The sequence below is a fragment of the Ictalurus furcatus genome, chromosome 12, assembly GCF_023375685.1.
Source record: "Ictalurus furcatus strain D&B chromosome 12, Billie_1.0, whole genome shotgun sequence".
In the NCBI taxonomy this organism is placed as follows: domain Eukaryota; kingdom Metazoa; phylum Chordata; class Actinopteri; order Siluriformes; family Ictaluridae; genus Ictalurus; species Ictalurus furcatus.
The window spans coordinates 23,465,753-23,493,553 of record NC_071266.1 but is presented as its reverse complement, the minus strand read 5'-3'; the positions used below and the strand labels follow the sequence as shown (position 1 = coordinate 23,493,553).

At 39.3% G+C, this 27,801-nt stretch overlaps 1 protein-coding gene across 1 annotated transcript; it reads right to left on the bottom strand.

Annotated features, from left to right (window-relative positions):
* Positions 1–14: 14 nt before the first annotated feature.
* On the bottom strand, positions 15–18,650 carry LOC128615712 (NACHT, LRR and PYD domains-containing protein 12-like). Its single transcript, XM_053638010.1, has 12 exons — positions 18,566–18,650; positions 15,445–15,587; positions 14,503–14,619; positions 13,536–13,589; positions 11,514–13,295; positions 10,946–11,140; positions 10,381–10,554; positions 9,717–9,890; positions 8,063–8,236; positions 6,355–6,528; positions 4,764–4,937; positions 15–3,907 (listed from the first exon to the last, which is right to left on the bottom strand). Exons 2-12 carry the CDS (start codon positions 15,495–15,497, stop codon positions 3,895–3,897), a joined length of 3,084 nt encoding a protein of 1,027 aa, XP_053493985.1. The 5' UTR covers positions 15,498–15,587; positions 18,566–18,650; the 3' UTR covers positions 15–3,894.
* Between the last annotated feature and the right edge of the window lie 9,151 nt (positions 18,651–27,801).

Genomic DNA, 27,801 nt, shown 5'->3' with positions numbered 1-27,801 from the left:
TACACGACTATTGAAATAACCGTACTTTATAAACTTTAGCTTTAACAAACACAGGGAAAAGGTGCACAAGTCCAGGAGCAATAACCATAAACAAAATAAATGTCAACGTCGGAAGGCCACTACGTCACTTACACTTTTTTATAAGGGAGCTAGCTACACTTCAATTCAAGGTCCCTCAACTGAATAAACCACTGTTTTACACATAAAACGGTGTCAGAACAACATAGTTAAGGGTTTAAAAATCCTTAGAAATGTATTGCAGCAAAATATTACACATAACCAACCTGTTCTGTACAGGAAAATCAGACACAGATGATGATGTGATCGTTCAGCAGGCTGTTCTCTGTCTGAGAAGCGAAAGCATCGCGCAGCCCTACTAGCGCTCACATAAGTGAACACTCCCCCTTGTGGTATAATCAAGCAATTGCACCCTCAACAATACTACTCAAATCCATTGCAAAAATACATTCAAATTGTTTCTTTTATACAGGCCAATACACAAAAGAACTTAACAATTGTGACAGTACATTTATAGGCGTCACACACTCCGCAACAAAAAATAAAATGGCTCCTGACATTTTACCTTTAAACTCTTACTCAACATTACTGAAAACATTCGTAACTCAAAGTGCCTTTCCTTAGCCTCTTAACCTATGTAGATAGGCCTGTTATGAAATACTGGAATGGTGTAAGGGTGTGAAGCATAGGAAGATGGAACATGATATGACACTTGAAAAGGGTTAGGTGTCAGGTGATATGGTTGCAGGTCCAAAGTGCCATGTTTGGTGTTTCATAAACGTCTGCACTATTGACTATTGACCGAACTTACACAGTGGCTCCTGATGTTTCTCAGTCCATTAAACTGGGGGTTTTAGATGGAAACTGTGCACCCTTTCCTCTCTGTCCCCCATGTCTCCCGTGAGGCTGCTTTTCTTCGTTTCTCTTTGGTTGCAGGAGTTCGTAGATGGGTGTTGCCAGTTTGGAGAAATCTTGGACATATGAACAGTAGTAACTCAAAAAGCCCATGACTCTCCGCACATCTCCAGCAGTGGCAGGTGATTCATTCTTCAGAGCGTACACTTCCTCCAGGTCCTTAGGATCAATGCGCACACCCTTGTCTGAAACCAGACGACCAACATATCTCACATCTCATTTAAACAGGTCACATTTTGTTGGCCTGAGTTTGACTCCATGATTCTGTAGGGCTCTCAGGACCTTTCTCAGCCCTTCAACATGGTCCTCAAATGTTCTGGCGTAGCACAGTATATCATCCAAATATGGAATACAACACTCATCTCAAAGGGGAGCAAGCATTTCTTCCATACTGCGTTGAAATGCAGCGGGTGCATTTGTTAGTCCGAAGGGGATTCGTACCCACTCGTAAAGACCCCAGGGGGTGAAGAATGCAGTCAAGTAGTGCGACCCCTCTGCAATGAACCCCTGGTGGTACGCCTTCCCTTGGTCTGGGATGGAGAACCAGCTGTACCCACCCAAAGTATCTGTAAGATCTTGGATTCTCGGCAAAGGGTGTCGGTCTGGAAAAGTGCGTTGATTCAAGAGACGATAATCAATACAGAGTCTGAGCGTCCATCTTTCTTCCGCACACAGACTACTGATGCTGAGTAAGGAGATTTGGACTTCACAATCCACCCTCTAACCCGAAGATCCTCAATGTACTCCTTTACCTCTTTATAAAGGGGTTTTGGGATAGAAGTATATGATTTCTGGATTGGAGTACTGTCCTTGAGGGTAATGGACATCTCCAGGCCAGGTAAACACCCCACATCATTGTCGTCTCGTGCGAATTCCCTGGACTCTTCTCGCAGCATTTTCTTTACAAACTTCTGCTGATCCTCAGTTAAGTGGTTAACATCAACTGGTGGGTCCCAATCCTGTGCCACACTCCCCTGTTTGTCCTGCTGACTTCCAGGGTGTTAGTCCCTGTTGGCCTCCTGAGCAACGCTTGTCTCAGTCTGGTTCAGCTCATCAGTCGGTATAATTCTGGATATCGGCTCAATGATCCCAAGGGCAGTTTTACAGAACAAGGTCACGTCATGTTTGGTGTGGTGGTCTCCACAAGCTATGCACATTCTGTTGGACATTTCAAGGACGATGAGTGTATAAATATTGAAATAACACTTTACATTATCGTTAAACTAAGTATATAACTGAACCGTCATGTAAAGTGTGTTCTTTACCACTAGGGGGCAGAAGTGCATCTATAACACCTTACATCATATAGAGCTTTAGCATGTCTTTAATAACCTGACTTTCCCCAAGATTTATTTCCTACTGATAAAAATGTGTTAGTATGATCAGGAAAAAAGTACTGGATGCTCAACCAAAGAACACCCCTGAACAGTCTGCATTCAAAAAAAAAAAACAGACACAGTGTGTCCACCAGACTTATCGCTTGATTTTTTTTTTTTTTTTTTTAAAGAGTATTTTTATTGAAAGGTTTTGCATATAGAGTAGAACACACATTCATACATTTGTACATACTCACTAAAAATATCAATAGCTAAAAATAAATAAATGAAAAAAATAAAATAAATGAATAAACTAAATAAAATTTTAATAAATAAAACAAAGGGGGGGTCCCCTCAATCAGAAGACAAAGATGGCATAGACTTGAAGGTTAAGAAAGGCTGCCACTTACTGTAAACCCTATCAGACTTGGCACCCAGAGAGTACCTAATCTTTTCCAATTTTAGAAAAGACATTACATCCCTGAGCCACTGAGTGCTGGAGGGAGGCTTTATGGATTTCCAATGGAAAAGGCGGTGCCGTCTTGCTAACAAGGAAGTGAACACCAAGAGATCTAACTGGTTCGAGTTGTACCTGTTATAATCCTCCGGATACCCAAATATGGCAATATGGGGAGAGGGTTTAACGGTAATAGACAGTATTTTTGAGATGCAATCAAAATACTTATCACTTGATTCTGATCGTGACACTAACAAATGTATGACACCTACAACAGAAACAGTCTCCCTTGAAAAGAACCCTCATGTTACTCCATAGATACAGAGGCGCTACCCTGAAAGGAACAGGGCGTCACCTAAAAGACTGGATCTGTAAACAACTGAATTGGTTTTAGAATTAAAACCGTAGTAGTTATAGTTGTAGTCATAGACGGTTTAAAAACATCATCTGCACAGAGCAAATTATAATGTTTTATTTTCTATTCATGTGTTACATACATTTAAAAAGGGGGGGAATGTAGTGTTTAGAGTGGATCTATTTCTTTAAGTGGAATCACTCCCTTTAGCATTGATTTCTGATTGGTAATTAGCCATGCGCATTGATATGTTTCTCTCTCTTGCTCTGGTTAATACACGAGTTAACTTTACCTCCGAGTGTCTACTGTATTCTTCTCAAGTTGTAGTCTAATACAAAGATACAACATATTCACTTCTTCAAAATGTACTGTATATAAGACACAATTATGCAAAATACTGCAAATAGTGTATACTTAAGTAATAGAGATGGCACTGATCCCATACCGGGTATGATCAGCTGATACTAGCAAAGAAAAGGGGGTCAGATATCAGAGAAAATAAAGAACAGATTAGATCTGATCCTGGAACCAAAAAATCTACACTATATTAAATACCAACTAAAGGACAGAGTGATAAATGTGACTTGCAGTGAGTCTCCCAGGGGCTTCTTCACATAAACTCCTCAGATGCTAATCCTGTCAGGTGAGAATCCCACCAATGCCATGAAACTGTTCCTGTCCATTTCAGATCCGTCTTCCACTGACTGGGTCCAGCTGGAGTTCGTGTGGTTTTCACCTGCTGTTCCAAATAATCCCTCAGGTTTTCATTGGGATTGAGGAAATTTTGTCCAGGGATCACAGGTCGTTCTACTCAGTGCAGAGATGTGTGTCGTCTAATATTCAAATCTAAAAGACAGATATCTGAATTAATAACCAAAATCTAGACTGTGGTACTTCATGATCAACAGCATGTAATCATCTCTGCTGCAAGGAAAACATTATTATCTCCTCTTCATAATCATTCAAGATTTCTTCATTCTTATAGAATACACTTGTTAGAACATTTAGCTAGAACAGATGAGAACTTCCACAAGATCTAACAGGAACATGAGCAGATATTTACCATCACATCACTGCTCTTATACAATCACAGGCTGAAGAGCTTTATTTTTAACACAGTGATCACTGCTGTGTGTTTTATCTCTTGTTCTACACGTGTATTTAAGTGCAGACGTTAAGAACAAGCGGAGGGGAACTTTACAGGAATGACAGAAGACACGGTGTGGAGGTGGAGTGCTGGAAGGAGTGTCAGAGTAAAGTGACTCCTTAAATAAAATATTTGTAGCAGTGTGGCATAAAAGATGATGATTTTAATTCGCTTTTATGAGAGTGGAGAAGAAAATCTGCTGCTGATCAGAAACAGGGAGAAGCCGAGATCATCTGATTCAGACAAAAGCAGCAGTATGAAGTCAGAGATAGCAGGGTGTCACAAGGAGACGAGGTGCTCATTTACAATCACTCTCATGCACTCAGTGCTGACATTTTGTAGACTCTGTCTGAGTCCCTGTCTTCTGCTTTCACATCAATTTTAAATCAATACCAAACAGCATTAAAGCTAATTGTCAGAAAAAGTCTGATTAAATCGAATATAGTGAAATTTGAACCCAGTATCCGATAATCTGATATTTACTGCAACTAAAATGAAATGTACAAACTAATACTAATGTACAAAATAATTTAAAAAAAAAAAGACACCACTCACTCCAGTGTCTGTAGTTTGTAATGTTCATCATTCTTCAGAGCAGAGAGACACCTCACTCCTGAGTAACTTATTTCATTCTCAGACAGCTCCAGTTCTCTCAGGTGTGAGGGGTTTGATCTCAGAGCTGAAGCCAGAGCAGCACAGCCTTCATCTGAGATATCACAATCCCACAATCTGCAGAGACACAATGACACTTCACTCTCTCAGTTTATGAACATCAAGACATACTTCGCATATCTTGAAATAAGTGGTGTGTGTGTGTGTGTGTGTGCGCGCGCGTGTGAGAGGGCATTTTATATTAAACACCGCGGAGATCAAACAGTGCTGCACGAGCACGAAGTTATATTCATGTCCAAAATGTTCCACTGTGTGTAAGGGGCAGGGAAACTGGTGCAAGCTGCTTAGAAGGTTTAGTTTAATTTAAGTTTATTGTCATTATATGCTGTATCCGTGCGCTTGCAGTGTAAATTCTGTCGTTTATGATAACGGAAGTGATGTGTTCGTAACGAGGCCACGTTGCTGATCATGCGCAGTGTAGACACGCTGATACACAGTGGGAGCACGAGTAAGATCTGTAATGTCTAATTAAAACACTATGATCAGAAGTAAACACAAGTAAAATAATATGCCTAAAGGCAGTGAGTAACAGAAACCACAACGTGCAGTGAAAGTGAGTTTTTATTATTAATTTAGGACTGAAGTTTAATTCAGTGCTTTTTGTGAATCCATAAAATGTAATGCATAAATATTATAAAATTATAGTGTATATAAAATTTATTTTATAATATTTATGCATTACTTTTTATGGATGCACAAAAAGCACCGAATTAAACTAGAGTCCTAAATGAATATATATTCTGGGGGGGGGGGGGGGGGGGGGGTGTATTGGGTTCTTTTCTGTTTTGGACAAACAGTTGTGTAAAGTTTTTGTGTAAAGTTTATATTTGTAATACTCAGTTTGTGGATTATATTTTAAATAAACCACAAAAAAAGGTACTGAAAGTTTCTCCCTCCCCATCAGATTAATCGGGGGAAAAAAATAAAATAATAATAATAATAATAATAAGTCAACTAATCGATTATGAAAATAATCATTAGTTGAATCCCTAATTTTGACGCATTTTAGTGCATATTGTGTGTTTTCACTACTGAGGAAAACTACATAAGTTTAATGCTGCTCCTGTAACACAGATCTGGCAACCCTGTTCATAGCAGATAGACACAGACTAAAGAAAGAATCCTCACTAACAGTACAAAATTTCTATTTGAAGAATTTCACCCTGCATCACACACAGTGTATTTAGTTTGTGTCTGAGCTGCAGTTTGTGTGATTAGTTACAATGCTGTAGTAAATTTCACAGTAATTTTAGACAAATTTCAGTCGCATCAAGTCACGTTTTGTGCTGCAGCTTCTCACATACGTACATCTGACCCAAAGACTCTGTGACAGATCATCAGTGTGCAGTGAAAAGAAACAATCTTTCTCCTCAGGACATTGATGATGAACCTAAAACCTCTGCTTCAGTCTCACTATTAGAGAATGTGTCTTACTGAGGAGCAGGTCATGTGACTCTCAGAGAGATGATCTTACTTCAGTATCTCCAGTTTACAGTGAGGATTCTCCAGTACAGCAGAGAGACACTTCACTCCTGAGTCTCCGAGTTTATTCATAGACAGCTCCAGTTCTCTCAGGTGTGAGGGGTTTGATCTCAGAGCTGAAGTCAGAGCAGTACAGCCTTCATCTGAGACACCACAACACTCCAACCTGCAGAGACACAATGACACACTCTTCATCAACACATTTTCATTACATTAAAGATGATGTGTGGGATTTTATTATTCAGAATGACATGAGGATTTAATATCATCTGTTTATTCTAATTAACAATGTGACTCATTTATAAAACTGGATATGAACGGGTGTGTGTGTAAAACGTTTGTACGAGCGTTTACACAAGATATTTGGTATTCATGAAAATCCTCTTCATTCGTATTCTACTCGTGCTCCGGAGTGTATGTACATTTATACTTAAGAAGAAACCTTTATTTGTCACATATACATTACAGCACAGTGAAATTCTTTTCTTCACATTTCCCAGCTTGTTAGGAAGTTTGGGTCAGAGCGCAGGATCAGACATGATACAGTTCCCCTGGAGCAGATAGGGTTAAGGGCCTTGCTCAAGGGCCCAACCTTCTGATCAGTAACCCATAGACTTAACCATTATAATTTTGCCTTAACTCATAATTTGCATGGATTACTGCAATTGTATATCTGGAATATTCTGTTGAGTTTAAATTGCTTATTTTAAACATGTTTACAGTGTTTAGCAGACCCCTTTATCCAGAGCGACTTATAGAAATGCTTTGGAGTTTCTATCAAAAACACATCCTCATGCTAGTTCACTAGATCAGGGACTAAGAGCACCACTGAGAAAATTTGTGAATAACAGATGTTTTATATTATTGACATTTATTTAAAAATATTTTAAAAAGTGAGCCAATACAAACCCATAAATTAAGACTAATAAAACTAATCATTAAAGCGAGTACGAAGAAAATCAGACTTTCAGAGACTTTTGTAAATCTGGTGGAAAATTCGAGTTGGGTTTGACTCACATAAACATTTACACACAACTTTACTAAAAGATCGATAAATGACCCCCAAAGTCATTAAAATAATACTTTGGGCGTTGATAGGTCTAAAGGAGTGAAAACAACTGGAGAGGTTAGAGAACAACTGTGAAAGATGGTGGAAGGTCGTCAGTGGCCCGTGTTCCCCAGAGGGAAAAAAAGTAAGTGTGAGACTGAAATTTATAGTGAAGTCCATTGGGCTGCTTCTGTAAAGCAGATCTGGCAACCCTTTTCATAGTGACTCCATTTTTTTTACCTTTTCAGTTCTGACATTAACTTCCAATTTTTATCTTTTTTTAAATTAAAAAATTCTTTATTTTGAGATCATTTGCACCATTTCCCTGCAGCTTTTAAACCCTGCATCACACACAGTGTATTTAGTTTGTGTCAGAGCTGCAGTTTGTGTGATTAGTTACAGTGTTGTAGTAAATTTCACAGTAATTTTAGACACATTGCAGTCGCATAAAGTCACGTTTTGTGCTGCAGCTTCTCACGTACGTACATCTGACCCAAAGACTCTGTGACAGATCATCAGTGTGCAGTGAAAAGAAACAATCTTCCTCCTCAGGACATTGATGATGAACCTAAAACCTCTGCTTCAGTCTCACTATTAGAGAATGTGTCTTACTGAGGAGCAGGTCATGTGACTCTCAGAGAGATGATCTTACCTCAGTATCTCCAGTTTACAGTGAGGATTCTCCAGTCCAGCAGAGAGACACTTCACTCCTGAGTCTCCTAGATTATTCCCAGTCAGATCCAGTTCTCTCAGGTGTGAGGGGTTTGATCTCAGAGCTGAAGCCAGAGCAGTACAGCCTTCATCCGAGATATCATAATTACACAACCTGCAGAGACACAATGACACACTCTTCATCAACACATTTTCATTACCTTAAAGATGATGTGTGGAATTTTATTATTCAGAATGACATGAGGATTTAATATCATCTGTTTATTCTAATTAACAATGTGACTCATTTATAAAACTGGATATGAACGGGTTTGTGTGTAAATCGTTTGTACGAGTGTTTACACAAGAAATTTTCATGAAAATCCTCTTAATTCGTATTCTACTTGTGCTCCTGAGTGTGTGTACCTTTATACATAAGAAGAAGTCTTCATTTGTCACATATACATTACAGCACAGTGAAATTCTTTTCTTCACATTTCCCAGCTTGAGCCCCAGACTAACAAATATAAACCTTGACTTGATCAACTTCAAATCATATAATTTGCATGGATTTCTGCAAATTTATATAGTATATATGGTAATTTTATATATAATATTCTGTTGAGTTTAAATTGCTTATTTTAAACATGTTTACAGCGTTTAGCAGACCCCTTTATCCAGAGCGACTTATAGAAATGCTTTGGAGTTTCTATCAAAAACACATCCTCATGCTAGTTCACTAGATCAGGGACTAAGAGCACCACTGAGAAAATTTGTGAAGATCAGATGTTTTATATTATTGGCATTTATTTTTTAAAATATTTTAAAAGTGAGCCAAAACAAACCCATAAATTAAGACTAATAAAACTAATCATTAAAGCGAGTACGAAGAAAATCAGACTTTCAGAGACTTTTGTAAATCCGGTGGAAAATTCGAGTTGGGTTTGACTCACGCAAACATTTACACACAACTTTACTAAAAGATCGAAAAATGACCCCCAAAGTCATTAAAATAATACTTTGGTCGTTGATAGGTCTAAAGGAGTGAAAACAACTGGAGAGGTTAGTGAACAACGGTGAAAGATGGTGGAAGGTCGTCAGTGGCCCGTGTTCCCCAGAGGGAAAAAAGTAAGTATGAGTCTGATAAATTTATAGTGAAGTCCATTGGGCTGCTTCTGTAAAGCAGATCTTCAGCAGATTTTCATAGTGACTCCATTTTTAATTAAAAATCAAATGTTTCATCATATTTTGACCTTTTCGGTTCTAGGACTTCAACTTCTCATTTTAATTAAAAAATTCTTTATTTTGAGATCATTTGCACCATTTCCCTGCTCCTTTTAAACCCTGCATCACACACAGTGTATTTAGTTTGTGTCTGAGCTGCAGTTTGTGTGATTAGTCACAGTGTTGTAGTAAATTTCACAGTAATTTTAGACACAATGCAGTCGCATCAAGTCACGTTTTGTGCTGCAGCTTCTCACATACGTACATCTGACCCAAAGACTCTGTGACAGACCATCAGTGTGCAGTGAAAAGAAACAATCTTCCTCCTCAGGACATTGATGATGAACCTAAAACCTCTGCTTCAGTCTCACTATTAGAGAATGTGTCTTACTGAGGAGCAGGTCATGTGACTCTCAGAGAGATGATCTTACTTCAGTATCTCCAGTTTACAGTGAGGATTCTCCAGTCCAGCAGAGAGACACTTCACTCCTGAGTCTCCTAGATTATTCGAAGACAGATCCAGTTCTCTCAGGTGTGAGGGGTTTGATCTCAGAATTGAAGCCAGAGCAGCACAGCCTTCATCTGAGACACCACAACACTGCAACCTGCAGAGACACAATGACACACTCTTCATCACATTAAAGATGATGTGTGGGATTTTATTATTCAGAATGACATGAGGATTTAATATCATCTGTTTATTCTAATTAACAATGTGACTCATTTATAAAACTGGATATGAACGGGTGTGTGTGTAAATCGTTTGTATGAGTGTTTACACAAGAAATTTGGTATTCATGAAAATCCTCTTCATTCGTATTCTACTCGTGCTCCTGAGTGTGTGTACATTTATACTTAAGAAGAAACCTTTATTTGTCACATATACATTACAGCACAGTGAAATTCTTTTCTTCACATTTCCCAGCTTGTTAGGAAGTTTGGGTCAGAGCGCAGGATCAGCCATGATGATGAAAAGAAACAATCTTCCTCCTCAGGACATTGATGATGAAACTAAAACCTCTGCTTCAGTCTCACTATTAGAGAATGTGTCTTACTGAGGAGCAGGTCATGTGACTCTCAGAGAGATGATCTTACTTCAGTATCTCCAGTTTACAGTGAGGATTCTCCAGTACAGCAGAGAAACACTTCACTCCTGAGTCTCCGAGTTTATTCAAAGACAGATCCAGTTCTCTCAGGTGTGAGGGGTTTGATCTCAGAGCTGAAGCCAGAGCAGCACAGCCTTCATCTGAGATATCACAATGATACAACCTGCAGAGACACAATGACACACTCTTCATCAACACATTTTCATTTTGGTTTAAAACATACTGTAAAGATGATGTGTCTCTTATGTTGGACTGTCTCCCTTCTTTTGTCTAATCACAAGATATTATTAATACTGACCGATTATGGTGTAAAACTATTGATGGTTTATGCTGAAAGTAATGAGTCAGGTTTTTTTTAAATCTCTGTTTAAATGTATTTTTATACACATATCTAAGTGCATTTAATTATTACTATTATTGCACAAGTGATATGTTTAATGACTAATATATTTGTTCTGTATGTTGTACTGATTTAACTGAAAAAACAGAACTGCACACAACTATTAACTGCAGCTTTTAGTGAGGTACTGTGTCTCTCAGAGAGATGATCTTACTTCAGATTTTTTACTTTACACTGAGGATTCTCCAGTACAGCAGAGAGACGCTTCACTCCTGAGTCTCCTAGATTACTCCAAGTCAGATCCAGTGTATCCACAGTCAGATGCAGTTCTCTCAGATTGGAGGTTTCTGAGCTGAGCACTGAGGCCAGAGCTGAACAACCACTTTGCTGAATTGTATCACACCTGATGCTGAAGGAAATAATACATAATGAACTAACAGTAATGCAAATTATCAAACAAGTCCTCAAACCTTTCACTGCAACTTCTCAGTTTCAAAAGCACAAACATCCGTTAGACAAAAGTCCCACACAGTCAGAGCTGTTCAGATTCGGCTTGGTGGGAGTTTTCAGCTGCGTACATCATCACACACTTTGTATAAACATGGAGTATAACATCCGGGACACCAAATGGGAAAGCAAGAGTCTGATCTTAAATGTTCATACGAGGAGAAAAGAAAAAGTCTAAAATGTCATGAAGAGTTAGATTCATCTGAACAGCTAAGACATTTGATTTGTTCTCTTAACACTGTAACAGTAGAACAGTTCTATTCAGATTTACTTACATTGCTTTTCTGGATGCTGCAATCACAGGCATCACCTTCACAAGAATCCCATCTCTTATGTTATCTGTAGAGCTATATTTACTCAGGTCAAATTCCTCCAGTTCCTCTGCTGATGTCAGTAAGACAAACACCAGAGCAGACCACTGTGAAGAAAAGAGTTCACTTTGTTTTCCAGATGTCAGGTAGCGTTGGATTTCCTCCACTAGAGAATTGTCCCCCAGTTCATTCAGACAGTGGAACAGATTGATGGATTTTTCTGTAGGAAGATCTCTATTGATCTTCATCTTAATGTACTGTACTGTGTTCCTCTGTCCTGTCTGGAAGCTACTTCCTGTATGTGATACTAAGGTATGCAAGAGGTTCTGATTGGACTCCAGTGAGAGACCCAGAAGAAAGCGGAGGAAAAGATCCAGATGTCCAGTCTGACTCTTTAAGGCCTGATTTACAGCACTCTTGTGGACATCTGAGATGGTAATTTCTTCAGTCAACTGGTCAGAGGACTGTTTAAGAACATTTCTCTTTTCCATCATGAATGTCAGGTGCACATACAGAGCTGCGAGATGCTCCTGAATGCTCAGATGAACAAAGCAGTACACTTTACTCTGGTGAAGTCCAAACTCTTCTCTGAAGATCTGCGTACACACACCTGAGTACACTGCTGCTTCTCTCACATCGATGCCACACCCTCTCAGGTCTTCCTCATAGAAGATCAAGTTGCCTTTCTTCAGCTGCTCAAAAGCCAGTCGTCCCAGTTTGAGAAGCATTTCTTCACCACTCTCCTGCTTCTTTGAGTACTTTTCTCTTATGATGTTTGTCTGAATGATGAGGAAATGTGTGTACATTTGAGTCAGAGTCTTGGGGATCTCTCCATTCTCTGCTTCATCCAACATTCTCTCTAGAACAGTGGTTGAAATCCAGCAGAAGACTGGGATGTGGCACATGATGTAGAGGCTTCTTAATGACTTCAGGTGTGTGATGATGTTATTGGCCAGGCTCTGATCACTGATCCTCTTCCTGAAGTAATCCTCCTGTTGTGGGTCACTGAACCCTCGTACCTCTGTGACTCGATGGACACACTCAGAGGGGATTTGATCAGCTGCTGCGGGTCGGGAGGTGATCCAGATGAGAGCAGAGGGAAGCAGATTCCCTTTGATCAGGTTTATCAGCAGCACATGCACTGATGCTGATTCAGTTACATCACACACTCTCTCTGTGTTCTGGAAATCCAGAGGAAAACGATACTCGTCCAATCCATCAAAAATGAACAGAACCTTTTCCAAACTGGACATTTCTGTTTCTTTTGTCTCCTTAAAACAGACATGAAGGAGATCCATCAGACTCAGTTTCTGGTCCTTCATCAAATTCAGCTCTCTGAAAGGAAGTGGAAAAATGAGGTGGACATCCTGATTTGCTTTCCCTTCAGCCCAGTCCAGAATGAACTTCTGCACAGAAACTGTTTTTCCGATGCCAGCGACTCCCTTTGTCAGCACAGTTCTGATGGGTTTGTCTTGATCAGATAACGGCTTAAAGATGTCATTGCATTTGATTGGTGTTTCCTCTGTTGTTGTTCTCCTGGATGCTGCCTCGATCTGTCTCACCTCATGTCCTTTATTGATGTCTCCACTGTTTCCCTCTGTGATGTAGAGCTCTGTGTAGATCTCATTCAGGAGTGTTCGGTTTTCCGGGTTTATCATCACTCCATTTAAACACTGAAATTTCTTCATCAGATTTAATTTGAACGTTTTCTGGAATTCATTTACAGCAGCAGGTTCTGGGTCGTGTCTGTGACAGGGTGAAGTAAAAAGACATGGTGAGACATGGGGTCTAATTATTAGAGTTTAAGATCACATATTTTCTGACTGGTTACCACAGATAACCGTTCTTTATGATGTTCTCACTGTGTATTTGCCGTATTCTACGCTATGTTTTCTATAATCTAATCACTCTGCAGGAAATAACAGCAGAGATGTTTATAATACCAGCGCGTCAGTGTCACAGTCATGTTGTTGGGTTTGATCTTACCCTGTAGCTGTGATGATGTTCTTTTCTCTTCTGTCTCCTGACTTCTGTAGAACACTGGGAATAAAAACTGTAGCTGTTAAAGACAATAACTTTCTTCACTTTAATACTGTAGTCTAAACTTTAGCCCCAATTCTAGTAAAATAATTGTAGTAAGGGCATTAATATTTAGAAAACACAGTGCTAAATACAACATCACCAACATTGTGGACCTGGAGAAAAAATGTACCCATTTTAATTTTAGGTTTTCTAGATTTTTTTCCACATTATTTACATTTAGATGTGTTAAATAACTTAGAACATGGCACTTTATCATGCAGGAAATGAAAGCTGAAATTCTGGTCTATTGTCTCATTCATCTTTTATCTCCAACCCAAATGTCTTCAGTGTATAGCAAAAGTGCAAGAATTGGCCTCGCTGTTCCAATACTTGTGGAGGGGACTGTATATGGTCATTATGGTTTTAACAGTACATGAGGACATCATTCAGAATGAACAGATAATGTGTCCTAAATGCAAATACAGATAATTATTATTTTAAAAACCTGCTAGAAAGGTTCACAGGTATAAAAATCTGTAACTCTATCCAGAATTATACTACACTGTGGATGAGATTCAGTCCATCACCTGTAGGGACAATTTAGTTATCAGTAGACCTACTGACCAACCGTGTTGACGGTTCGATTCCCGGCCCACGTGCCTCCACAGATTATTATTATTAGTAGTAGTAGTAGTAGGAGTAGTAGTAGTTTTAGTGTCATTACATATTGTTTCCTATAGTTTGTTTTGCTTATATTAGCATTTCTTGCTTCTGCATTTAAGGCATTACCTGTAAGACACTTTGACCTTCATAAAGTTCTGTAGTATCACTAAAGACCAAGAAACTAAAATATAAAATCAAAACAGCTGCTAATGATTGTGTAGCACAGCTATTAACTGTGACTTTAACTATGAGAACTATGAGATGTTACCTGTGTGCAGATGAGGAGTCTCTGTTTCTAAAGTTCAGAGGAAAATCCATAGGCGCATCACTCTTCATGGAGACACAGCTGGGTTCCGGTGAGTCTGATCTCTTTCTCTTGAGTTTACTGTACAACATTATAGAGTGGACATGAGACAGAATTTCATTGTCTCAATAATCAGGATACAGAATACAGTGAGAGATTGTACCATATCGTATATCGTGAGATTTCTGTTTAATATTTGTTATGACCTCTACCTCTCCTTACACACTAGGCAGCAGCAGAGGTCGTAGCATACAGAGCAGGAAGTTTGCGAGTGGGAACCTAACTGCCTCGAAGCATGCTTACTTAATAGTCCACAGCCTTGTTTCATTTGGCCTGCGTCTGTGTTTTTTTCTTGAAAACAATATGCGCCTCAATTTACAATCTTTGTACATTAATAATGGTGCCATGAAATAGCTTTATGACAGCTTCACTGAAAAAGATCAAGATGTTAATAATAAGAGACAAATTGCACCTTATATAATAAATGATAAATGTGAGAAAAAATGTATAAACTTTGATTATGGCCCTTCAGGGTCTCACAAAAATGCTGAAGTGGCTCAGGCAGAGTTTGAGTTTAACGCCCCTATGGTACTGATATTGCAGTGGTTTGATTTGTGTAAACACCGTCTCGTCAGTAACGTCTTCTGAAGCCTGTATAGGGATACGTCTCGTATCGTGGCTTTAGTGTATTGTCTCATGCCTCTTTACTGTTCGACTGTATGGTTAATTTTCATAAGGACATCATTTTACTTACAATCAACAGAATCTAGCAGTTTTTTCAAGTGATGACTGCTAAGTTTTCAAGCTTAGTATAAAGTTTTGTTCAATTATTATTTTCATATAAACTCACTACATATTTCAGATATGAACATTTAATGAATAAAATACCGGGACATGGTAGCTTACTGGTTTTTTGAGGGTGGGGTCACATTATCTGTGTCCAGGTCAGGGGTCTCCATGTTTGAATATTAGTGTATACACAGACAGCTCGTGGACACACAGCTGAGTCCTGAAGATGCTGATCGCTTCTGCTGGAATTACTTACACTCCTAGAAAACACAAAACAAACACACAGGTAAAGTTTGGGGAAAAAAATCTTTCACATCTCTCAACTAAAGAAAATGCTGCTCCTAAAATAAAATCTTTGTGTGTATGTGTTTGTGGAGGTATGCATGGTCTGCAGATGGGCCTCAACTGCCTGACAGCACGCATAAACCTTGAAGCTAGATGACGCTGCCACACAGAGGCTACATCAATAGGGGAGTGGCTGGCCAAAACGGTGGCCACGTAGACCCTGATGTAGAAGGAGCCAACCCTGCCACGAAACGTCCTTGTAAGAACTACAGGACTGTAGCTATTGTGTAGTTCAGTGGGTCTAGCTGACGTTCCTCACACCACGAGACAAAAAGTCGCCACTTGGACTCTACATGCTCAGGTGTGAAACCAGAATCTATGAGATGGTGCCCCGCAGGGGCCAGACCCACAGTTTCCATAGTTCCGGCCGAGGGTGATAAATCAGCCCTCTGGCTTGAGACAGTAGATCCCTGCGGATGGGAATCTCCCAAGGAGTGCTGTCCAGCAGGGATGTTATCTCTGAGAACCATATTCGAGCTGGCTAATAAGGTGCTACTAGCAGCCGACATAGACAGTCTTGGCGAACTCTCACTAGAGCTTGAGCAATCACGGGAAAAAATGTACAGATGTGACCTTGGCCATGTGTGCACCATGACCTCCAGCCCCAATGGTGTGGGAGGAGTGAGGGCAAACCACAGAGGGCAATCCGTTGTCCCGTCAGAGGCAAACACATCCACTTCCGCTTGGCCAAACCTCCACCATATGGACTCCGCCATTTGTGGATGGAGCCTCCAATTCCTGAGCCTCAGCCCCTGCCTCAACAGGATGTCTGCCCCAACATTCCAGTTGCCCAGAATATTCATTGCACTCCCTTACAAAAACTTTTCCTCTGCCCAGAGAAGAATTAGTTGGGAGAACATAATGCTCCCCGGTGGTTGATATATGAGACCACCACTGTGTTGTCTGTCACAACTAACACATGATGCTAGAAACACGGGCCGCATTTCTAGGTGATTTATATGCTACTCCAGATGAGGGCCGCTCCAGAGAACATGAGCTGGACTGCCGTATAAGACCGTGCCCCAGCCCGGGAGGGAGGTATCGGTCATTACCGTCTCGCGATAAGGAAACACCTCTAGAGTGTGACCCAAGGTTAGAAACCGGGGACACCTCCAAATTCTCAGAGCACGTAGGCATTACCACGTGACACTGATTACTCACAGAGGTATCGTCCTCAGACGAATCCCCCGAGTTTTCAGCCACCACTGAAGCGGAATCCTGTACAATAGGATCCTGTGCAATAGGCCCAACGGTATGACGTTGTCTGCTGCTGCTATATGCCTTAACAGTCTCTCCTAGAGACTGGAGGGGATGCCAAGATCTAGCTTTATCTTGCTCAGTGTTGATAGGATTGACCCTACACATGTTGGGGATAGAAATGTCCTCAACGTAGTAGAATCCTTGTAACCTCTAAAAAGTTCTCCACTGCACTGGAGAAAGCATACTTTTCTGAGGTTCAACCTGAACCCCAAGCTCTTCATGTGGGCGAGAACAACATCTCGATGGTGAATCGCCAGTTCCCCGGATCATGCCAGAATTAACCAGTCGTCCAAGTAGTTTAGTACACGGATGTCCTGGAGTCGCAAGAGAGCCAGAATGACATCCATGCAATTTGTGAAGGTGCAAGGGGATAAAGCTAGCCTGAAGGGAAGAACCCGATATTGGTACATGCTGCCTCCAAACGCAAACCTCAGGAACTTCCTGCGACAGGGCAATATTTCAATGTGGAAATATAGATCTTTTAGATCTATCGCCACAAACCAGTCCACAAACTGAATCTGTGAAACGATAAGTGTGGGCGTCAGCATCAGTTCAGATGACGCAGATTTAAAATTGGCCGTATACTCCCATCTTTTTTGTGGACCAGAAAATAACGTCTGTAAAAACCTCCCTCCCACAGGGAACGGGGTACATGTTCAATGGCCCCTTTGTCCAAGAGCGATCTTACTTCCTGCGCTAACATTGGGCTCTGCACTGTGTTGACCACTGTGGTACAATAGAACCCTTTTCTACAGTAGAGAGAACCCATGGAGACACATTTGGCAGTAATTTCCATGCTAGAGTACTTGAGTACCTGGTAGGCTGATTTGCATGTCCAAAGTGTCCATAGTGTATGAATGGGTGTGCGATTGTGCCCTGTGATGGATTGGCACCCCGTCCAGGGTGTACCCCGCCTTGCAGTATAGAAGATGGATGGATAATAACGTTTCTTAAATCATGTTTTTAATAAAAATGAATTTTTATTTGGCTTAATGCTTTATAGCATCTCTTTAAACTTGATCGATTTTGCCCATTTTTTAAATGTAAAAGCATAAATATAAAAATGAACCCTCTTGTGTGTTGGTTTTGTTTCTTATTTATTTAAAATGATTGTTGTGTATTTAAAGTGAAGTTGTTTTGGTTGTGTAGGAGCTCGTTTTCCGCTTTCGGTGCTGTTACCGCTAAGTGTCTAAAAGCCGCGCAACTAAAAACTCAGGATGAGCTGCTGCTTAACTGCACCGTGAAAACCTTGAACTAACTGAAAACATTGTGGAACTGAAAAGTAAAAGAAATGTTAAAGAGAACATTTTGTAGGGACATCACAAGAAAACTAAGTTGTGATCTGGAGATAACAGCTTAGAAAAAAAAAATAATAATCGTGGACTTTTCCGTAGAAGCCAGATCTTAAAACACATTGTGTTTGTTCCACACTAATAAATCTAAATTCCCCAAACACTTAATGTTAATCAAAGAGAGAAACTTATATATAAAGTGTGTTAACAAACAAACAAACAAACAAACAGCAGGGCAGTGGTCCTCCTCCCGAAGTCCAGTCCGGGTCTGGTTCTCTTATACCTGTTTTTACACGAGGACAATAAAATATAAAGTCGTTTCTGTTAAAGAAATAACTCACGTTTAGTCAACAGTCCACGTTGTGTGACATTAATGTCACCGTTTCTGCCTGGTGCTGAGTTGTTTTTTTTGTTGTTTGTTTGTTTTTTTTTTTGCTTTTCCAGCAGCGACAAAATGGACACTGATAGACGAAAAATCCTTCTGCTTCTGCTGCTTCTTCTGCTGCTGCTGCTGCTGCCTCTGCTTCTGCTTCTTCTGCTTCTGCTTCTGCTTCTTCTTCTTCTGCTTCTTCTTCTTCTTCTTCTTCTGCTTCTGCTTCTTCTGCTGCTGCTTCTTCTGCTGCTGCTTCTTCTGCTTCTGCTTCTTCTGCTTCTGCTTCTTCTGCTGCTGCTGCTGCTTCTTCTGCTTCTTCTGCTGCTGCTGCTGCTGCTTTTTCTGCTTCTGCGTCTGCTTCTGCTTCTTCTTCTTCTGCTTCTTCTGCTGCTGCTTCTTCTGCTGCTGCTTCTTCTGCTGCTGCTTCTTCTGCTGCTGCTGCTGCTGCTGCTGCTTCTTCTGCTTCTGCTTCTTCTGCTTCTGCTTCTTCTGCTTCTGCTTCTTCTGCTGCTGCTGCTGCTTTTTCTGCTTCTGCTGGTTTTTCTGCTTCTGCGTCTGCGTCTTCTTCTTCTTCTTGTTTCAATGGCTGTTGGCAAACCACTAAAGGTGCATTACCACCACCTACTGGAATGGAGTGTGGGCAGTACATTGGCAGGAAAAGCAAAATAATAATAATAATAATAATAATAATAATAATAATAATACCAAAACAATAATACATAAATAAAAGAAAATAAAGAGATAAATACCTATATACTAGATATTCCTACTAGAGTACTAAAGTCTCACTTATCCCAGTATTTTTAGATAGTTTATTAGGGGGCGGTGCATTTTCCCAGATGTTTTCCCCAGCAAGTTCTCTAGTGTCATGTTTTGTTTTCCAATCTGCATCTCTAGCTCAGTTCTTTCCTCCTCATACCTCATACCAGAGACCACAATCTCTGCTCTCCACATCCGTCCAGACAGGTGTGTGATGTGAAGAGCCCTTACAGGGATTCGGTGCTCCTTACATTGTGCTGTGCAGAAACCACGAACTTTATTTAAAACATGTTCAGTTCAAATGAATTCAATAAATATGCCTATGATCATAAATAATGAAATGAGTAAATGCATCAATAAATATATGTACAAGTTACAAAATGTTAATTCATTTAATTAACAAATAACACAGAATTAATTATTATAAAATATATTTTTATTTCATGATGCCCTTTTTCATGTCATTTTTTTCCTATTTGTCATTAAACAGACCTTGATCATGTGGAATGTCATGAACATACTTTTAAAAGCCTTGAAATAACAGCAGCTACAAAAACAATTAATATCTACTTTTGGGATTTAATTCCATAACAGGTTTATCCATGAAACTAGTCAATTAAGCCCACGTTACATAATCAAATGGATGATGATGATGACGATGATGATGATGATGTTGATGATGACGATGATGACGATGACGGTGATGATGATGAGGGAATTAGACTCACAGAAACAGTTATCAAATGTTGCTGTGATGTACCTTTAATTAGATTTTAAAGGAAAGCTAAAAAGGCAGATCAGCGGTCCTTAAAGTACTTTAAATGGTTTTAAAGCGGTACCATATTCCCGTTTCCAGGTTAAATATACTAACGCTACTAAAGATGTAGGCAACTCTTATGTACTTCCACACCAGCAACAAGGAAAATTACAGTTTGGTCTCTTTATTTCTGATCTCACCATTCTACATCCTTTCAGTTGATTTGAATGTTTTTCTGAAGTCACTGATGAAATGATAATAAACTTCTCCCTCTCTGAAAACGGAAAAATGAAGTGGAAGTTTTCACTTTATTATAAAAAGACAACTTTTTTTTTTTTACAGATATTTGAAAAGACAAGAAAAGACATCACAGATGTAACAAACAATTGCACACTAGAGGGGTTTAATGTAGATCTACATAAAGATATTGAAAAGTTTACAGATTTTAAAGTTTTAACTGCTTTTTGCTTCACAGAGGATCATATTGAGTCAATATAATGTTCCGTTTCTTTCCTGAAAGATATAACACAGGGTTTTTTGGGGTGTTTTTTTTTTTTTACAAGAAAACTTTTTGCCATTTAAAGAATAAAATGTATTATATAAACCTGACTGCGCTTGTCTCTACAGTTCTCCAAAAGACCAAATAATAAATGTTTCCATAACAACATCAATTGGCCATCGATATGCTTTGTAATTAAATCACAAACATTTTTGCCAAAACAGTCTTACAAATGTGAAAAGAAAAGAAAGTAGTTATATCATACACTTTCTGTCAAACTGTCAATCAAAGTGTTGTGTGTGATAATTTATGACCCTCTGTGCTTCCCTGACTGGCAGGTCTGTAGGGGTGGTGAGGGGGGTAACCCTATGGAGTTTATCGGCTGGTCAATCTGGCTCCTTTGTGTCTGGGGGTGTTGTGGAGAGGTGTGTGTTGGGGGGAATAGCCCCCCTCCCAACAAAATGGGTCATTTTGGCACCTGTATGTCTGGGTTGTGTCCTTCCATTCCTGGGGGGGTGTGTTTTGTGTATTGTGGGGGATCGCCCCCAACAAATGTGTTTATGTTAATGACACTGTTGTGAAACGTGTTTCTCCCTGAATTAATCACACACAAATGTATACCTTTTTGTGGTATAAGAGAATGTTTGTTTCTGAACTTACTTTTGTGGTATTGTTTTATTTTGAAGCTTAAGGATGGTTTAGGTGAAATATGTCTGAAAGAGTATCAATGTTTAATATGGGCGTGTGTTTTTGTTACTGTGTGGGTTATTTCGTTTGTGTAAACACATTGTTAGAAAAGCATGATGGTTGAATGTGAATATATATGAGCAGAATGTTTGCTTGTGAAATATATGAAAACAACTGTTGATTACGTGTTTGGGAGAACGGCGTGACTTTGAATAAACATTTACTGAAATAAAAACCCCCGGAACAGATAAACCATCGATGTGGCCAAAGAAATGTAAAAAAATGTTTTTACATATATTCTAAACATAAACCTTTAGGAGGTAAAACGTTTAAAAGTGCTGTTTAAAAGAATCGTGCGTTTTGTATCAACTATAAACAAGATTTTGGAAAATGGTTCGCCAACGAGGATACTTACACAGAACTGCCGTTAAATACATGTGATTTTGTCTATGCTTTGACATCCCATGTCCCCACTGGCTGACAGTCAAGTCGTGTACATTTAGGCCCTCTGTAACACTGTTTGATCTGAATGTGTGATCTTTCCTGGCAGTTGTCTGTCTGTGTGTGAGAGAGACATGTGATTTCTGGGGGTTTTGCTGACCAGAATGCTTACAAATGTGTATTTGTTAACTAATTAAGGAGAGAGTCGTCCGTCTCAGTGCTTAAATAATGGTTAAAAAAAATTGTAGTTAAAACACAGAAGAATCTCTGCAACTTTCTGTTACAGTGTCTGCTCCGAGAAATCCTAATACCCCTAGAGGAATGCTGTGTATTCACCAACAAGAGGATCTGTTGAAATGAGAGAGGACCTGACTTCTGCTCCAAGAAAAAAAAAAACCCAAGATGTTAGTTTGGCAATTTATTCATGAAGATATTGTAAAGACGTTGTTGTTTAACCCTGAGCAGGGCGTCAACAACTCCAAAGATCGTGTCTTAAGGCCGAGGGTTTTTTTAGGAGGTAGAAAGACATTTAAAGATGATGTTTTAAAAGAAATGGGTGTTTCATCCATAATGGTAAAAAAAGAAAAAATGGTTGTACGGCAATGTGAAATAAATCGGTGGAGACATACTGAGTACATTTCTGTTCCACAGTCTATAAGGATCCCCACCATTAATGTAGTGTGAAAAATGTACACACCCCCCGTGACTACACTGGTTAAGGTTTAAACATTTTTATTTTGTGATGGCAGAAAGACAAAACTGTTGTACATTTGGTGTCTGGTGATTTTAGAATTAGACCCCAACTGTCAAATATGTTTTGACATAGAATGTGAATTGCTTTGTCAGGCAAAGAGCACGATGGTATGGAAAGAATATAATGAGGTGATCTAATGCTGAGGAGTTCTACAGTACTTTGACTTGAGAACATTCCAACATGGCCCTCAGAGAGGCATTATCTAAAGTACGTATATATAATATAGATCAGATCACCAGTATGTCTTTACCCACTCCTGATCTGGAGTCAAAATGATTACTGTTTATTTCCTTGCATGGGTTTATGACAGTGAGCAGTCATATACACTATAAGCCAAAGTTATAGAAACAGGAGAGTTATTTGTAAAGGTTCCAAAATATTTTAACAGTTGAGGCATATTTCCAACAGAACAGAATATTAGACATTTAGTGTAAACTAGGGTAAAAAAAATTCTCTGAAATATATCGGTGAAAATATTTTTCCATTTTTAAATGCATCATATTAGAAACGATAGTACAGCCTTTGTTGATAAGTTACCAACTCATACTTTATAACAATTTGTTTAGGAGCATCTGAATCTGGCAAACAACTTTTATTCCATTTAGGCATGCAATAAAAGTTAACAAACAAATTAGGAAGAAATGACTTGTACACTACTGCTGCGGGTATTAAGTCAAACCATTTTGTTCAAACTTCATTGTGATCCATAGAGTAGCAGAAACCTATGGCACCTTATGAATACCATGTGAAGGATTAAGTTGACTAGTCACTTACAGTTACAAAGACATATCCTTGTGCAGGATCACTTTCACACCAGCTTTGCCCAGTGACACGTCTTCTACCATGTCAACATATAAGAAAAGGCAAAAAGTAATATGCGATGTATAAGAATATATTTTATCAAATATAAGACATTATAAGGAAGAAACATAATAATATTATTTAACAAGGTCTTCTAATCAGCCCTCTTAAGTGTAAGAGCATTATCAGTATTGTACGGCAGTTGGGACAGTAGTTAGCTTTCAGATGTCAGATGAAAGACAACTTTTTGAGTCACAGTGCCAAACTACTGGCAGAATATTTTGATCCTTCTTTTTCAGCATAAAGGACTGGCATTTATTTAATAGACTGATGGCACAGCCGTATACTTGGTCAGAGGATTTAGGATTTTTTTTTTAAGAAAGGTTCGTTGTTTTTGTTCTTTTATCATAGCTTCAGTTTGTATACTTACTTTGGTTAGTGTCTTAAACTGTTTTATTAGGTGGTGAAAGATTTGGTTAACAGGGAATGATGATAGGTGAAGATTAAGTTCATATGCATGTACAAAATAAAACTGTCTATATCTATATTTGTCTGCAATGTATCTGTTTAAGCACTACTTTAATAGCGATTAATAGCCCATTAACTAATTCATAGAACCCCTTTCTACCTTTTCAACTTCGTTATACGTGTTTCTTTTCAAGCATTGTGTGCAGAAATTGCAAATCATTAATCTGAAGGTTAAGGGATCCTTAGACTTTTGCTTCTTCAGCATAACTTTTTAACCATTATTTAAGCACTGAGACACACGACTCTCTCCTTAATTAGTTAACAAATACACATTTGTAAGCATTCTGGTCAGCAAAACCCCCAGAAATCACATGTCTCTCTCACACACAGACAGACAACTGCCAGGAAAGATCACACATTCAGATCAAACAGTGTTACAGAGGGCCTAAATGTACACGACTTGACTGTCAGCCAGTGGGGACATGGGATGTCAAAGCATAGACAAAATCATATGTATTTAACGGCAGTTCTGTGTAAGTATGCTCGTTGGCGAACCATTTTCCAAAATCTTGTTTATAGTTGATACAAAACACACGATTCTTTTAAACAGCACTTTTAAACGTTTTACCTCCTAAAGGTTTATGTTTAGAATATATGTAAAAACATTTTTTACATTTCTTTGGCCACATCGATGGTTTATCTGTTCCAGGGGTTTTTATTTCAGTAAATGTTTATTCAAAGTCACGCCGTTCTCCCAAACACGTAATCAACAGTTGTTTTCATTTATTTCACAAGCAAACATTCTGCTCATATATATTCACATTCAACCATCATGCTTTTCTAACAATGTGTTTACACAAACAAAATAACCCACACAGTAACAAAAACACACGCCCATATTAAACATTGATACTCTTTCAGACATATTTCACCTAAACCATCCTTAAGCTTCAAAATAAAACAATACCACAAAAGTAAGTTCAGAAACAAACATTCTCTTATACCACAAAAAGGTATACATTTGTGCGTGATTAATTCAGGGAGAAACACGTTTCACAACAGTGTCATTAACATAAACACATTTGTTGGGGGCGATCCCCCACAGTACACAAAACACACACCCCCAGGAATGGAAGGACACAACCCAGACATACAGGTGCCAAAATGACCCATTTTGTTGGGAGGGGGGCTATTCCCCCCAACACACACCTCTCCACAACACCCCCAGACACAAAGGAGCCAGATTGACCAGCTGATAAACTCCATAGGGTTACCCCCCTCACCACCCCTACAGACCTGCCAGTCAGGGAAGCACAGAGGGTCATAAATTATCACACACAACACTTTGATTCACAGTTTGACAGAAAGTGTATGATATAACTACTAAAGAATTTACATGAAATAACTGATGCACCGATATGATGCCATTACTATTTTCAGCTCGTAGCTCAGAGCGACAGTCCACGCTGACACCGTGACCACGCGACTCTCTGACAGAACGCCGCGCGCAAAGTTCGGGAATGTTTCCACTTGAACGTCGGTTGCCATGGGGATGTGACGTTGTTATATAATACACATTCTAGTTGTACACAGCAAGAGCTTCTTACTGCGAGCTATTTACAGAACTACTGACCAAATCACGATGTCTATGTCCTATCGTTTTCATCATCAGTGCTTCAAAACTTCAAAACTAGTGGATAAAGCCGGACAAAGATGAACAGGAAGAAGCTGCATCAGGAGCAGCAGAGCAGAAAGAAGTGGTGAGAGACTTCCATAAGATCAACTCTGGGAAAATGCAGCAAGTGAAACCCTCCATTTGTAACAACAGAGAAAAATATTTGCAAGGGCAAATCCTTGCCAGGGATCTCTACTACCAAGAGGCGTTCAGATGTCCGGAGATTATGTGGCAGCTGAATGAGGATCTGGATTTAGCCGACGTAACAGTGAACTCGTATGTCAGGCACTTTATGTTTAGATTTATGTCTCTGATCGAGGCTCTCAGATCATTCCTTGGAGTGTTTTGGCCAGAGGATGAACCTGAGATTCAGCATCTACTGATAGCTCACTTCAGTCACTGGTACATTCAGTGTACTGGACAACCGCTCAATTTACAACCTGATTTGTACTACATGAGCTGGGCCATACTCTTACTGAATGCTGATCTTAATGGCGATCACAAAGGGAGGAAAAGGACTTTTCCAGAAAATTCTGCCTGTAACTCATCATTTGGGACTGAAAACGACCCTACCAACACTATCTACAAAAAAGGATATCTCATCTGCAAAAGACTTATGGACGAGAATGGAGGAAACCCCAAAAGAGGCCAGAGGGTATGGAATCCAGTTACTGCAGTTCTAAAAGGCATGGATCTGCATCTACAAAAAGGCAGTGCTAAATTTTGCAAGGCAGACAACAATAATGCCGTTAGACTGCATCATGCCGTGGCATACCCTGTAGATTACAAAAACAGACCGCATGTGCTGTGCGTCAGGACCGCAGACTCCAGACTCTTCTACTTCCAGGCCGAGAGTGAAGTAGAGCAGACATCATGGATTGCGATCATTAACCGCATCGCCACCCGTTACTCTGCTCCTCCATTCACTTCAGCTTCACGTTACATCAAAACATATTGCCCTCAGGTCCTACCTTCATACCCCACCACTCTGACTCTAGAGCAGCAGCTCGAGTCCCACAAGGACCAGTTAAAGATACTTTCAAACCCTACGGATAAATATGCACCATTGTCTATTAGGGAAGATGCTTTAGATGATACAGAGCGCTACACAACTTATGTGAGAGTGTTACAGGAGCTTGCTGCAGAGAAAGATGCTGGAGAAGGCTGCAGAAACTTAAATTTGCATCAGCGCCTACCACAAAGAGGATGACAGCAATGTGCAGAAACCTATAAAATATTATTGTTTACAAAAATAAATAAAGATCATTCAAATGATACAACGATGGCTCTGATACAATTCTATTACGTCTAATACAATATAGTTACTGTAGTAATTATTACAGAGGGACTTAAATGGCGTGTGATCTACATTAATCTAGGGCTAATAATAAACAGATAACCGGGTAAAAATGTGTTATTTAACAAAGGAAAATGTATCATTGTTGACATGGTGAAATTTATGAAAACATTCATGGAAGGAGACTCCAGTGTCAGCACTTTATAACAGTCAGGGAGTTTTAAGCCATGGGAACATCTTCAAGCCGGAGGAGTTTGAGCTCAATAACACCATTTTATTATGCTTTGTTTATCTTGTTGTGTTTCACACACTTTTCACATCTGGACTTTTCATGGTTTTAATACTATTACTATATCATGGGTTTTATCATGGTTTTATAAGATGCTTTTATAATGAAATAAAAATGGTCATTTACAGAATAATAAAAGAGTAAACTGAACTTTTGACAACACATTGAACGAATATTGAACGTATGGTGCAGGATTTAGAGTGTAAATTGTTGTAGGGTGGTATTGTTTCTTACCATATACAGTTTATTACTGTAATGCATTAACGTCAGCATTTCTATATAATTATTAAGACTACGTATGACGGATGTAGTTAGCGTTTGCTTGTTTTTTTTTTTAACAGTCATTACTTGTACGTGTGTGATTGTGTGTGTTTTCAGACGGTTCACGTGTCGGCACCGTCGTCATGTTCACTCCGGCTCTGAACATGTACATCAGCACTCACCAACCACGTTACAAAGCCGTCCTTAAAAGGGGGAAAAAAAGCCAGCGTTCCTTAAACACGCTTCACAATAATGTGTACCAACACAATAACAACTACTTCTTCAATACAAACCCCCCCCCCCCCAAAAAAAAACATATTCACACTATATTACACGTCTTTCTGAACACACATCTCAAAATCTCATGGAAAACCTTCCCAGAAGAATGGAGGTTATTATAACATCAAAGGGGAATAAATCTGGAAGTGGATGTACATACAGGTGTGAAGATCAGGTGTGCACATACTTTTGGCTATATAGTGTATCAAGAGAGTGTTTTTGTTGATCTTTGTACAC

Excerpts from the sequence above, each read along its gene's own strand:
- LOC128615712 (XM_053638010.1), bottom strand. The coding sequence starts at position 15,497 with ATGGAGACCCCTGACCTGGACACAGATAATGTGACCCCACCCTCAAAA. Across the intron at positions 14,620-15,444 it reads ACCCCACCCTCAAAAAACCA|TAAACTCAAGAGAAAGAGAT; the intron begins GTAAGCTACCAT and ends AATGTTGTACAG. Across the intron at positions 13,296-13,535 it reads AACATCATCACAGCTACAGG|ACACGACCCAGAACCTGCTG; the intron begins GTAAGATCAAAC and ends ACCCTGTCACAG.